Source organism: Aquarana catesbeiana, linkage group LG11 (genome assembly GCF_042186555.1).
Source record: "Aquarana catesbeiana isolate 2022-GZ linkage group LG11, ASM4218655v1, whole genome shotgun sequence".
Classification (NCBI taxonomy): Eukaryota; Metazoa; Chordata; class Amphibia; order Anura; family Ranidae; genus Aquarana; species Aquarana catesbeiana.
The window spans coordinates 173,662,193-173,676,740 of record NC_133334.1 but is presented as its reverse complement, the minus strand read 5'-3'; the positions used below and the strand labels follow the sequence as shown (position 1 = coordinate 173,676,740).

At 41.0% G+C, this 14,548-nt stretch overlaps 1 protein-coding gene across 1 annotated transcript in view; it reads right to left on the bottom strand.

The window, feature by feature from the left end:
• MEN1 (menin 1) overlaps window positions 1-14,548 on the bottom strand; it is a 560,267-nt gene that overhangs the window by 507,438 nt on the left and 38,281 nt on the right. The window contains exon 2 of the mRNA XM_073605053.1: window positions 534-1,333. Within this exon, the coding sequence (XP_073461154.1) occupies window positions 534-1,317 (784 nt within the window). The 5' untranslated portion in view covers window positions 1,318-1,333. The remainder of the gene's footprint in view (window positions 1-533; window positions 1,334-14,548) is intronic.

Sequence of the window (14,548 nt, the reverse complement as noted above, 5' to 3'; positions counted from 1 at the left end):
CCGTGCGGCATATGGACCTGGCCAGCTGGAGGCAGCGCTGTATGCCCATACGGACCTGGGAGCGAAAGGGTTAAAGCATCAGATTTTTAGGTACTGTAGTTTTTCACCATTCCACGAGTGTACACAATTTTAAAGTGTGACATGTTTGGTATCCATTTACTTGGTATACCATCTCCTATATTTTACCAAAAAAAAAAAAAATTGGAGCATTATATTGTGCTTGGGTAGACTAAAATAAAATATTTTTTCCTGAAAATTAGCATTTAATAAAGCACGGTGCAAATATCGTGCGACATAAAAAATGTAACTGCCATTTTATTCTCAAAATCCTCCGATTAAAAAAAACGATAGTGTTTAGGGATTCTAAGTAATTTTCTAGCAAAAAAAAAAAAAATGCAGATTTTTACATGTATGTGAGAAATGTCAGAATTGGCCCGGTTTTGAAGTGGTTAAAATCCAAAATATCGGATTTCTATATTTTATCAGAAAAGTAAAAAAACATAAGAGATGGTGTAAATATACATTGTACCCACCGGTTACAAAGCTGAAAAGTGATTGTATATGCGCTCTGTCTTTAAAATAAGATCGACTGAGTCCATTCCATATGATGTCAGCAACTCTGCGGATTAGGTCTCGACCAGATGCACCATTTTCCTGAGGATAGCAAGACAAATCCACAGCACCCCTTGTTTGAGCTGTAAAGCGGGCATGTAGCGCCTGACCCACAACTAATTCCATGGTTGGAAAATAAGACACTCCATGCTGAACAAACCCTTGCTTTGCATGGTCATCTAGATTCTTTGTGTTATCCTTCCCAGGTCCAATCCGTGAACTTTCATCAGGACTAATGTGCTCTTCAACCACCATTACTTTGTCTTTTTTCATTTCCAGCGCATCTTTCCCTGCTTTGTCTACTTCCTTTTTTGCAGACTTTGCACGAATTTGTTTGGAAATTATATCCTTTTCTTTCCTTGCTTGACTCCCAACACCTCTTTTCTTTGCCAAATCATTCTTAACTCTTCTATTTCCTTGTTCTGATTTACAACCACCTTGGTTCGCCTGGCTGGTTAAGTCTCCACGTTTTGCTTTTATTCCATCACCACTCATTTTAGACAGCAGTTCATGGTCCCCTGGTATACTAGTTATGTTAGTTGGAATCACTCTATTAACTGCTAAAAAGTGCTCAACAAAGCCAAGAGTTAGAGAGAGCAAAGCCAGGTCAGGCTCAGGACGTGAGAGTTCCCATTTGAACAGGTTTTTAAGCGATTCCAGGGAGCAGAGCGGGAAAAATGACTTCTGGGTGGGCAGAAGTCCCATATCTATTAAGCTGTGCCTGCAAAGGGAAAAAAAAAGAAAATGATTAGAGCATACAGATTATATAAAAAGTGTAATGATTAAGCAAACTCATTTACAATTTGCAAATCTTTAAAACATGTAATGTCAAAAATCAAAAGAGCTTTCTAGCTTGCATGCAGGACAAAAAAAAAAGGTCAGACCCCATCCTGGTTTTCCACTGGAGGCAGGGCTCTGCTACTGGCAGACCTTTATTCTGGACCTTTAACTACTTGACCTTCAGAAGATTTACCCCCCTTTGATGACTAGGCCATTTTTTGCGATACAACACTGCGTTATTTTAACTGACATTTAAGTGATCATGCAACACTGTACCCAAATAAAATTTATGTGATTTTTTTTCCCCATAAAAAGAGAGAGCTTTCTTTTGGTGACATTTGATGACCCCTGCGTTTTTTTTATTTTTTGCAATATAAACAAAAAAAGACCGACAATTTTGAAAAAAATAAACATTGTTTTACTTTCTGCTATAAAACATTCAACTTTTTTTTTTTTTTTTTTATTTCTTCATAGAATTTAGGCCAATGTGTATTCTGCTACATATTTTTGGTTAAAAAAATCCCAATAAGCATTTATTGCATATTGATTGGTTTACGTGAACATTATAGCGTCTGCAAACTATGGGATATATTTATAGATTTTTAAATTTTTTTTATACTATTAATGACGGCGATCAGCAACTTATAGCGGGCCTGCGATATTGCGGTGGACATTCAGACACTGACACTTTGCGGGAACCAGTGACACCAATACAGTGATCAGTGCTAAAAATATGCACTGTCGGCAGGCAATGGGAGGTGAGGACGTGAGAACGTAGCGTCCGTCACGGAGGGAGGGGTCCCAGTGTGGCAGCAGGAAGCCGCCTCGAGGAACGCTCTGTGAAGCCGCGGTGTATACATCACAAAGAGAGGAGAACCTCTGCTTGTCAGCAGGGAAGATGACAGCTACATGAAAAGAAAAGATACCGCTGGAGAAATATCCCAGGACACTTAGGAATGGAGCAATAAGATAAGTGTAAACCGAAAGTGATCTGTGAAACAGCTTGTAAGCCCCGGCATCCCGCCCCTCCTCCTCCCCCTCGTCTCCCCTGTCTTACGAACGGCTGGATGTCTGTGAAATAGCTGTGAGACTCGGCATCCCGTTCCCCCCCTCCTCCCCCTCGTCGCCCCTGTCTCCCAAACGGCTGGCTAGAGGATTTATTGTCTGCAGTAGTCCTCAGCCATTAGCACTGGAGGAATCAAAGGAAGTTTTTCTCTGAGACACAGAACCTGTAAGAGTGGAGAGGGTGAGAGGTGGATGGATGAGAGAGAACTGATTAACAGCATGAGAAGTGAAAGTCTTGAAGGACAGAAGTCAAGTGTATTCTGGAGATACTGAAGTTTAAACTCTGAGTGAAAATAACTTAACTGAACATCATTGAGAAAGTTGGTAATTGTGATAAAACATCAAGGGACTGCATTTAAAAACGCCAGGGAAATATAAAGGAATATATGTGATCATCAGCTCATTAATGTTGTAAGCATAAAGTAGCAGAGTTGTGGATGATGAAGGAATACATACTGGCTTAAGAGATAAATGGTTAAAATCTGTATTAGAGCTGTGGTGGGGGAGGGGTAGAAGAGAGAGGGAGAACTACTGATCAGGAAGAACCAACAAACCACCAGAAGTATAACATCCAAAAATAAATAAATAAACATAATCAGCTGGGAAAACATCTAAATTACTATAAAACACAACAGGATTGACATATGGGATATCCCTAGATAGAGGTAAACCCTGGAACAGCTCTCTTACCTTTTACCTCCACTACCCATCCCCATAAACCTCTTTCGGTACCCCCTGCTCCAGTAAGACATACTGCTCCCCCCTAATTAAGGGAGAGCAGGGAATTAAGGCTGGGTAAACGGATAAGAGAGATAAGAAGGGCAAAGATGAGTAAAAGCACAAATAAAACAACAAGAGGAGGCGCCCCTAAATCTCCAAAAGACAAACCAGGGGTTAGTACATTGAAGCATTATATGACACAAGGAGCCAGCCCAAGAAATATGGAAGCGGAGAAGCAGGGAAAAGCAAAGGTGGAAAATAAAAAAGGGACAGATAAGAAGGCGGGTGAGACTCCAGAACACTCCAGGGAAGACTTTATATCAGAAGGGGAGTCGGAAAGCAGTAGGATAGAGGGGAGACCATCCGAGTCTCTCCCCCCCACAAAAGGAGAGATGAATGAGATGTTACTGAGACTAGAAAAGTCGATTAAAGCAGACATCAATATGATGAGAGGAGATCTGGGAAGCCTCCTGGATAGGGTAGAAGAAACAGAAAAAATAGTAGAAAATCAAAAGAAAGAACTAGAAACCCTTAAACAGCAAATGAAAATAGCACAACAAACCCAGAAGGAAATTCTCTATAAAGCTGGAAGACCAGGAAAATAGAAATAGAAGACAGAATATGAGGTTACGATCAGTCCCAGAAAAAGAGGGAGAAGATCTGAGGAAAATGTGCATAATATTGCTAGGCCCCCTTATAGACAAAAAGGATGAAGAACCCCTAAGAATAGAAAGAATACATCGGGTTGGATACCGGCGAAACCCAGAAGAGAGACCACGGGACATTATTATTAGATTTAGATTTTATGAGGATAAAATGGAGATTTGGAGAAAATTAAGAGGAAAACCACCCTTGACATATGAAGGATCAGAGTTACAGGTGTATGCCGATCTATCCCAAGAAACCCTGACAAGAAGAAGATGCCTCAAACCCCTCTTAGAAAAAATGAGACAACAAAACATCAGATACAGATGGGGGTTCCCAGCCTGCCTGATAGGATACAAAGAGGGGAGAGCAGTGAAATTGCGCTTCCCCGAAGATCTAGAAGAGTTCTGTAGAAAACTGGACTTACAGATACCAGATATACCGGGTTGGATGGGGGGGGGGGGGGGACGACGACTAGGGGGGAGGGGGAGGGGAAAAAGGGAGAAGAAAAAAAAAAAAAGAAAAAAAAGAAATGAGGGGAGAAGCTTTACATGTTTAGGGGAGAGGGGAGGAGGATTATTAAAAATAGAGTGCACAGATCATTAAAAATAGAGGATGGCTGATTAACACCCCTTCAAATTTTCAATCTAACGAAGGGGTGAGAGGCTACACTGGGTCCCACACCTTGGGACAAGTGGGTTTGTCAGACGCCTTGATTCTCAGGGCGCCGGACAAACTAGGGGCTCATACAGGGCCAGGTGGGGAGAGGAGGGGGAAGGTGGATGGGTGGGGATGGAGGGAGGAAGGGGAGGGGGGGAGAGGGGATACTGAGCCCCATATTGTGGTACAAACAGGTCTGTTGGTTGCCCTGATGTTCGGGGCATGGAGAAAACTAGGGACCCACTTGGGGCCAGGAGGGGAGGAGGGGGGAGGGGGGAGGATAGATAGAGGGAGGTGGGGGGAGGAAGGGGAATGGGGAGTAGGGGGGGTAATTTGTGCATATGCATTGATAGAAAAAGGGGTAATTCAAGGTAGGCCAGAGGTACAAAAGATAGCAAACTCAGAAAAATGACAGCATTTAAATTCCTATCCTATAATGTAAAAGGGTTAAACTCAAACTTAAAAAGGCATAAAATTTTGAGGGAACTTAAAACCTATGGAGCAGGGGTGGTGTCCCTGCAGGAGACCCATTTAACACATGAATCAAATATTAGATTAAGATCAAAAGAATTCCCGAATTGGTTCTATGGAGATGCAATATCGAAAAGAGCAAGGGGAGTAGCGATAGGATTGGCTAAAGCAGTACAGTTTAAATTAGGAGGTATGATGCAGGACCCAGGAGGGAGATTTCTATTCATCAGAGGAATACTTGGAGAAATAGAATGCACCCACGCCAACATATACGCCCCTAACAAAAACCCAGTAAGGTTTCTGAAGGACACATTGGAGAAATTAATGGATTTTAGGAAGGGGGAACTTATAGTAATGGGTGACCTCAATATGTGCTTGGAACCAGAGATCGATAGTACGTCCGGGGCACAGGGGACGAATAACGGACAGATGAAGAAGATAAAACAGGAACTACATAAAAATCAACTGGTAGACATTTGGAGGATCATGAATGGTAAAACACGAGACTATACGTTTTACTCCCCTGTGCACCGGACGTACTCTAGGATTGATTACATCTTAGTAGACCATAGACTTTTAGACAGGATAGTAGGCTCAAAAATAGGAATAATCACAATATCAGACCATGCCCCTATTGAGATGGAGATGCAGATATACAGGGCTCAAGGGAGACAATCACTGTGGAGAATAAATGAAGACCTACTGCAAAACGAAGATATCTCCAAAAAAATAGAGAGAGAGCTAAAATATTATTTTGCAACAAATGAAACAGGAGATACATCGGGATTGGTGACATGGGAAGCACATAAAGCCTACATAAGGGGAATAATAATAAAAGAGGGAGCAAGGAGAAAGAAGGAAAGGAAAAATAGGATGGGAAATGTTATAAAAGAAATTTTTTACTTAGAACAAGAACATAAAAAACACAGAGGACACCACCAAACAACATACCTTGCACTGATCAATAAACGGGATGAACTAAAAAAGTTGATGGAAAAAGAAACAAAGGAAAAATTTAACCAAATAGCTAAAGAAAGATATGTGTGGGGAAATAAGGCGGGAAAACATTTAGCCAGAATGCTCAGGAAAAAAAAAGCCCTAAACTTTATAGGAAAGATACAGGATAAACATGGGAAGATGGTTTATGAAACCAAAGAGATTGGTGAAGTATTTAAAAACTACTACAGTGAACTATATACGGAGGAGATTAATGGAGACCAGATAAGTGAGGAAAATAAAAACAGGAAGATAGAGGAATTCTTAAAATGTGCCAAATTAACCAAGATTACAAAAAATTCTAGAGAGGCCTTGGAGAAACCAATAACAGAGGAGGAGATATATAGAGCAATAGCAGATAGTACACAGGGGAAAAGCCTGGGTCCGGATGGGTTCACCACATATTACTACAAGAAATTTAAAGACATACTAGTTCCGAAAATGTGTAAGTACATGAACGGGGTGGGAAATGAGTTTGAACTAAGTAGTGAGGCGCTTTTTGCTACAATCACCGTAATCCCCAAAGAGGCCAAAGACGCGACTTTATGCGCTAGTTATAGACCGATATCATTGATTAACGTAGACACAAAAATATATTCAAAAGGTACTGGCCACGAGGATAAAAGAATTGATGAATGGGGTGATTCATCCGGACCAAGTAGGCTTTATAGCAGGAAGGGAGGGAAGAGACAATGGGGTGAGAACCCTATTGTTGCTCCAGAAGAGAAGGGAGGAGGGACTCCCAGGCCTGCTCTTGTCAAGTGATGCCGAAAAGGCATTTGACATTGTGGGCTGGGAGTTCCTGTTTAGAACCCTAGAAATAATAGGAATAGGCACAAAGATGATAGGACGGATCAAAGCACTTTATAGAAAACCCAAGGCGGCCATCAAGATCAATGGAACCCTGTCGTCACCTTTCGAGATGAAGAGAGGGACAAGACAGGGATGCCCCCTGTCCCCCCTTCTCTTCGTGTTGGCCCTAGAACCCCTCCTTGCAACAATTAGAAATAACCCGGACATTGAAGGATTTAAGGTGGGAGAAGAGGAGCACAAATTGGCCGCTTATGCGGACGATGTGCTCTTCTATATAAGTAATCCCGGAAATACATTACCAAGATTGGTTAAAATATTAAAACAATATGGCGAAATAACAAATTTTAAGATCAATATGGGGAAATCGGAAATTCTAAAGATAAACGTGAGTAAAATAGAGGAGGGAAAACTGAAGAGAGATTTCCAATTCTGCTGGAAAAAAGAGATCAAATATCTGGGAATAATGCTATCGAACTCCCCGGAAAAAATATATAGAAAAAACTATATCCATCTCTTGGATGAAATAAAGAGGGAAGGGAAAAAACTCCAGACAAAACCTCTTTCATGGATGGGGCGTATTAACGCCATAAAAATGGTCCTCTTACCTAAGATCACGTATAAATTTCAAATGTTACCTATCAAACTCCCACAAGAATATATTAGAAAACTGAAGTCAATAATCTCTAATATAATATGGAAAAACAAAAGATCAAGAATATCTCTCAAGACCCTAAAACAAGATAAAGACAAAGGGGGCCTTGCGGTCCCGGATATCCTAAAATATTATAAAGCAATAATTTTATCAAGAGCAATAGAATGGGCTAGGGATAACCAAGAAAAAAGATGGGTGAATATAGAGAATTACTATAGTAAAACACGTTTAGGATCTATTATTTGGAACCCTCCGAATCACAGAACGGTAGATGAGGGAACGCACGGTTTGACAAAAATAGTTTTAAAGACATGGGAGGTAGTATATAAACAGTTAGATAAGATTTATAATTCTCCCCTGATAGAATTAAAGGAGAATGAGTTTTTTGCACCAGGGAAAAAGAGATATAGGTGGGAACTGGATAAAAAAAGACAAAGTACAGCTTAGAGAAATACTTAAAAAAGGGAAAATTGTCACAATCACTGAATTGAAACAAAACACTGACACATGGGTGATAGATGAATGGAGGTACATGCAATTAGACCGCTTCGTGAAAAATTTACCTCAACCGATAAGATCCGGAGAAAACTTGACAGCGTTAGAAAAATTATGTTGTTCGGAAAAAACAAAAAACACAATATCTAAGCTATATAAATTAATATTGAAGGAAGAAGAAGCAGAGGTACCCACATACATCAAAAAATGGGAAAAGGAATTGGGAACACAAAAAGACACGAGCACGATTAATAAAATGTTATTTTTGGCCCATAGCTCAGCGGCGGATATAAAAACGGCCGAGATGAATTATAAATGTATGGCAAGGTGGTATGCAACGCCAGATAGGATAAGTAAGTTCCAACATGGGAAATCGGCAGAGTGTTGGCGGGGCTGCGGAGGGATGGGTACTATGGCTCACTTATGGTGGAGTTGCCCGGTAATTAAAAAATATTGGAAAAAAATCTTGAGATCGATAAAGGAGATTACAAAAATCGAGGTGAAGGAGGATCCGTGGGTGGTTCTCCTCCACGGCATAGAAGGGAATGTGAAACAATATAAAGCATCTCTGGTTCCACATTTATTGAACGCAGCAAAAAGATTAATCCCCAAAAATTGGGGGGGGGAAGAAAGTCCGGAGATGTGGGACTGGATAAATGCCGTGGAGGAGACCTACACCATGGAACAGTTTTCTTTGTATAAAGAGGAAAAGAGAGAAGTAGACAAATGGAAATGTTGGAAGGAGTTTAAAAAAACATGGAGTTATGCAGAAAAACAATCAGGATTTAACTACCTACCAAATAGAATATAGGCATTGCACAAGGGTTAGGGAGGGAGATGGGAGCTAGCTATATATATATATATATATATATATATATATATATATATATATATATATATATATATATATATATATATATACACATACACACATATACATATATATATATATATATATATACACACATATACACGGTTTCTTGTTTTTTTTTGTTTTTTTTTTTCTCTTTTTGATATCTGAAACAGAGAGATTTATAAATAAAGATAAAACTTTAGAGAAGGGGAACTAGGGGTTGAGCCTCATCAGGTGAGGCTAGGTTTTATATAACTATTTTTTTGTAAACCACTGTTGTGTCCTTCCGTTAAAAATAAAATTTATACGCCACAGTGATGAAGAGATGAGAAGAGACATATATGAGCGAGAAAGCTGAATTAGTCTCTCTAGGAATTTTCTGAGGTGGCAAAGAAAAAAAAAAATAAATAAATAAAATAAAATATGCACTGTCACTGTACAAGGGCTCACTGCACAATATTCATAGATGCATTTATGTTATATTATTCATCCTTACTTTTATGTATTTGTAACCTTCAATAAATTTATATTTTTATACTGTTACTTCCTCTCCAGTGTTTCTCAGCCTAAAAAGTCCGCCCCCCTGGTAATACATAGTACTACCATTTTTTTTTGTCTTCATATATTTACGGACGAGGCCTATTTTTGCACTCTCTTCTTTGTCACTGTACTAATGACACTGGCTGGGAAGGGGTTAAACCTCTTAACTGTGTGCCTAGCCAGGCACTTTTTTTTATTATTATTATTTTTGCTAGTAATGGTGGTGATCTGAGATTTTTATCGGGACTGCGACGTTGTGGCGGACTGATCGGACACTTTTGACACATTTTTGGGACCATTGACATTTATAGAGCGATCAATGCTATAAAAATCCACAGATTGCTGTGTAAATGTCACTGGCAGGGAAGGGTTTAACACTAGGGGGCGATGAAGGGGTTAACCGTGTTCCCTCAGTGTGTGTTCTAACTGTAGGGGGAAGGAACTGACTAGAGGAGAAGATAGATTGTCGTTCCTAGTAGGAACACATGATCTGTCTCTCCTCTCAGAACAGGGATTTGTGAGTTTACAAACACACGTCCATGTTCTGGCTCTCGTGTCCGCGACCACTGGCCACACGCATCTGTTTCCTGCAGTGCAGCAGGCGCACGCCCGCTATCTCTGCTTAAAGGGCCAACATACAGCTATGACGGCTCACGGGAACGTGCCGACTTGCTGCATTATAATGATGGCGGCTGGTCGGCAAGCGGTTAACGTGACCTATAAAAATTGTACAACTCAATTGAAAAAAAAAAAACTGAAATCTTTTAGGGGGGGGGGGGAGCAAAAATAAAAAAACTAAAATAATGTGGTTGCATAAGGCTCCATGCACACAGAACGCTCAAAAAAGTAGTTCCGGACAACCAGGGTCATAAGGGGCAGGATCACCAGATGGCATCACCCGGTGACCATGTCCCGTGCCAATATAAATCATTGCGCACCGCGCACACGGCATTACAGAGGAAGAGAGCGTCGCGTCAACATCGGAAGAAGAGCACAGGGAAGAAGACGACGGAGAAGAACAGGCAAGAGCTAGCAAAAGAGAAGAAGATAGCGGAGGAGCCCGGCAGAAGACACCGGACAGCGGAAGAAGAACCAAAGAGAGCAAAGAAATCGGAAGTGACCCCCGAAGTCGGAAGAGACCCTCAGAGCTGCCTAATAAATTACTTTAAAAACGTGTGCAGCGTGTTTTTTTTTTCCAGGTGAATGGGTAGGGGTACGATGTACCCCATACTCATTCACATAGGGTGGGGGGCTGGGATCTGGGGAGCTCCCTTATTAAAAGGGGCTCCCAGATTCCGATAAGCCCCCCACCCGCAGAGCATGACAACCAACGGCCAGGGTTGTCGGGAAGAGGCCCTTGTCCTCAACAACATGGGGACAAGGTGCTTTGCCCCCCTGCCCCAAAGCACCTATCCACCCATGTTAAGGGCATGCGGCCTGGTACAGTTCAGGAGGGGGGTGGGGCTAGCTCGTCCCCACCCCCTTTCCAGACCGGCCGGGCTGTGTGCTCGGATGAGGGTCTGGTATGGATTTTGGGGGGACACCCACGCCGTTTTTTTGGCGTAGGGGGTTCCCCTTAAAATCCAGACCAAAGGGCCTGGTATTGTCCGAGGAAACCCATGCCAATTTTTCTTTTCATTTTGGCGGGGTTCCCCTTCATCCTCAAGTCAGATCATGATTATCTGACTTCTGGTGCGACTTCTATTCAAATCAATGGGCTCCCATAGGAAACCATTGATTTTGAATAGAGGCAGAGAAACGCCTAACGAGGCTTAATGCTCTTTTTATAGCGTTAGCCATCGTTTAACACCTTTTACCGGTGTCTGGCGTTTCCAGGACTGCTCTTGAACGCAAATTTTATGGGGTTCAGAAAACAGCTCATAAACTCCACTGCTGATAAACGTCCAAAAACATCCATGTGTGCATGGACACATAGGATAACAAAGAGTGGAGTTTATGGGCTTTTAAAAAACCACCGAAACTAAAAAAAAAAAAAAACGCCCGTTTATGAGCTCCAGTGTGCACGTCCTCTTATAACTGGGGAAGTAGACGTTTTCAGAATTAAGCAACATTCAAACTCATGTTAAAAAAAAAGAGTCAGTACACAACTGCCATCATTTAAAGTGCCTCTGATTAACCCCAAATAAAGTTCAGCTGTTCTAGTAGGTCTTTCCTAATATTTTCTTATTCGCATCCTACAGCAAAAGCAAGGGTCCGCAGAGAGCTTCCAAAGCATCAGAGGGATTTCATTGTTAAAAGGTATTAGTCTGGAGAAGGACACAAAAGAATTTCCAAGGCATCTAATATCTAATAACATGGAACACAGTGAAGACAGTCATCAAGTGGAGAAAACATGGCACAACAGTGACATTACCAAGAACTGGACGTAGGTGCTAAAATGGCAGGGCAGTAAACCCCCCCCAAATGACCCCATTTTGGAAAGTAGACACCCCAAGGAAATTGCTGAGAGGCATGTTGAGCCCATTGAATATTAATTTTTTTTTTTTTTGTCCCAAGTGATTGAATAATGACAAAAAAAAAAAAAATTTACAAAAAGTTGTCACTAAATTATATATTGCTTACACAGGCCATGGGCATATGTGTAATTGCACCTCAAAATACATTCAGCTGCTTTTCCTGAGTACGGTGATACCACATGTGTGAGACTTTTTGGGAGCCTAGCCGCGTACGAGGCCCCGAAAACCAATCACTGCCTTCAGGATTTCTAAGGGCGTAAATTTTTGATTTCACTCCTCACTACCTATCACAGTTTTGAAGGCCTTAAAATGCCCAGATGGCACAAACCCCCCCCCCAAATGACCCCATTTTGGACAGTAGACACCCCAAGCTATTTGCTGAGAGGCATGCTGAGTCCATGGAATATTTTATATTTTGACACAAGTTGCGGGAAAGTGACAAATGTATTTTTTTTTTTTTTGCACAAAGTTGTCACTAAATGATATATTGCTCACACAAGCCATGGGCATACGTGGAATTGTCCCCCAAAACACATTTAGCTGCTTCTCCTGAGTATGGGGATACCACATGTGTGGGACTTTTTGGGAGCCTAGCCGCGTACGGGGCCCCAAAAACCAAGCACCGCCTTCAGGATTTCTAAGAGTGTAAATTTTTGATTCCACTCTTCACTGCCTATCACAGTGTCAGAGGCCATGGAATGCCCAGGTGGCACAAACCCCCCCACCCCCCAAATGACCCCATTTTGGAAAGTAGACACCCCCAAGCTATTTGCTGAGAGGCATGGTGAGTATTTTGCAGCTCTCATTTGTTTTTGAAAATGAAGAAAGACAAGAAAAAAAAAATTTTTTTTTCTTTTTTCAATTTTTAAAACTTTGTGACAAAAAGTGAGGTCTGCAAAATACTCACTATACCTCTCAGCAAATAGCTTGGGTGTCTACTTTCCAAAATAGGGTCATTGGGGGGGGGGGGGGGGGGGGTTGTGCCACCTGGGCATTCCATGGCCTCCAAAACTGTGATAGGCAGTGAAGAGTGAAATAAAAAATTTACGCCCTTAGAAAGCCTGAAGGCGGTGCTTGGTTTTCGGGGTCCCGTATGCGGCTAGGCTCCCAAAAAGTCTCACACATGTGGTATCCCCATACTCAGGAGAAGCAACAGAATGTATTTTGGGGTGTAATTTCACATATTCCCATGGCATGTTTGAGCAATATATCATTTAGTGACAACTTTGTGCAAAAAAAAAAAAAAAAAAATTGTCTTTTTCCCGCAACTTGTGTCACAATATAAAATATTCCATAGACTCGACATGCCTCTCAGCAAATAGCTTGGGGTGTCTACTTTCCAAAATGGGGTCATTTGGGGGGGGTTTTGAACTGTCCTGGCATTTTATGCACAACATTTAGAAGCTTACGTCACACATCACCCACTCTTCTAACCACTTGAAGACAGAGCCCTTTCTGATACTTTTTTTTTTTTACATGAAAAAAATATTTTTTTGTTGCAAGAAAATTACTTTGAACCCCCAAACATTATATATTTTTTTAAAAGCAAATGCCCTACAGATTAAAATGGTGAGCGTTTCATTTTTTTTTTTTTTTTTTTTCACACAGTATTTGCGCAGCAATTTTTCAAATGCATTTTTTGGGGGAAAAAAAAAAAAAAAAAAAAAAAAAAAAACACACTTTAAATTTTAATGCACTAAAACACACTATATTGCCCAAATGTTTGATGAAATAAAAAAGATGATCTTAGGCCGAGTACATGGATACCAAACATGACATGCTTTAAAATTGCGCACAAACGTGCAGTGGCAACAAAATAAATACATTTTTAAAAGCCTTTACAGGTTACCACTTTAGATTTACAGAGGAGGTCTACTGCTAAAATTACTGCCCTCGATCTGACCTTCGCAGTGATACCTCACATGCATGGTGCAATTGCTGTTTACATTTGACGCCAGACCGACGCTTGCGTTCGCCTTAGCGCGAAAGCAGGGGGGGGACAGGGGTGCTTTTTTTATTTTTTTTTTTTTTTGCTTTTTTATCTTATTTTTAAACTGTTCCTTTCATTTTTTTTTTTTTATCATTTTTATTGTTATCTCAGGGAATGTAAATATCCCCTATGATGGCAATAGGTAGTGACAGGTACTCTTTTGAAAAAATTGGGGTCTATTAGACCCTAGATCTCTCCTCTGCCCTCAAAGCATCTGACCACACCCAGATCGGTGTGATAAAATGCTTTCCCAATTTCCCAATGGCGCTGTTTACATCCGGCGAAATCTAAGTCATGAAATGCTTGTAGCTTCCGGTTTCTTAGGCCATAGAGATGTTTGGAGCCACTCTGGTCTCTGATCAGCTCTATGGTCAGCTGGCTGAATCACCGGCTGCATTCTCAGGTTCCCTGTTGAGACAGAAGAGCCAGAGAAAAACACGGAAGACGGAATTAGCCTCTAGACTGCTTGTAAAAGCAGTCTAGAGGCTAATTAGCCGCTAGAATTGCTTTTACATGAAAGCCGACCGCTGGCTGAAAAGAATGATACCAAGATGATACCTAAACCTGCAGGCATCATTCTGGTATAACCACTTAAAGTCGCGAATGGCGTACCTGAAGACAAAAAATGGTTAACAATAAAACACAGTAAACGGTAAAGTATAAAAAATTGCATACCTGAAAAACAAGCTTGATAAAACATAATAAAACATTGCAGAATAGAATACAGTAAAAAAGAGCAGAACAATAGAGAGAAGAGAGAGAGAGAGAGAGAGAACAAT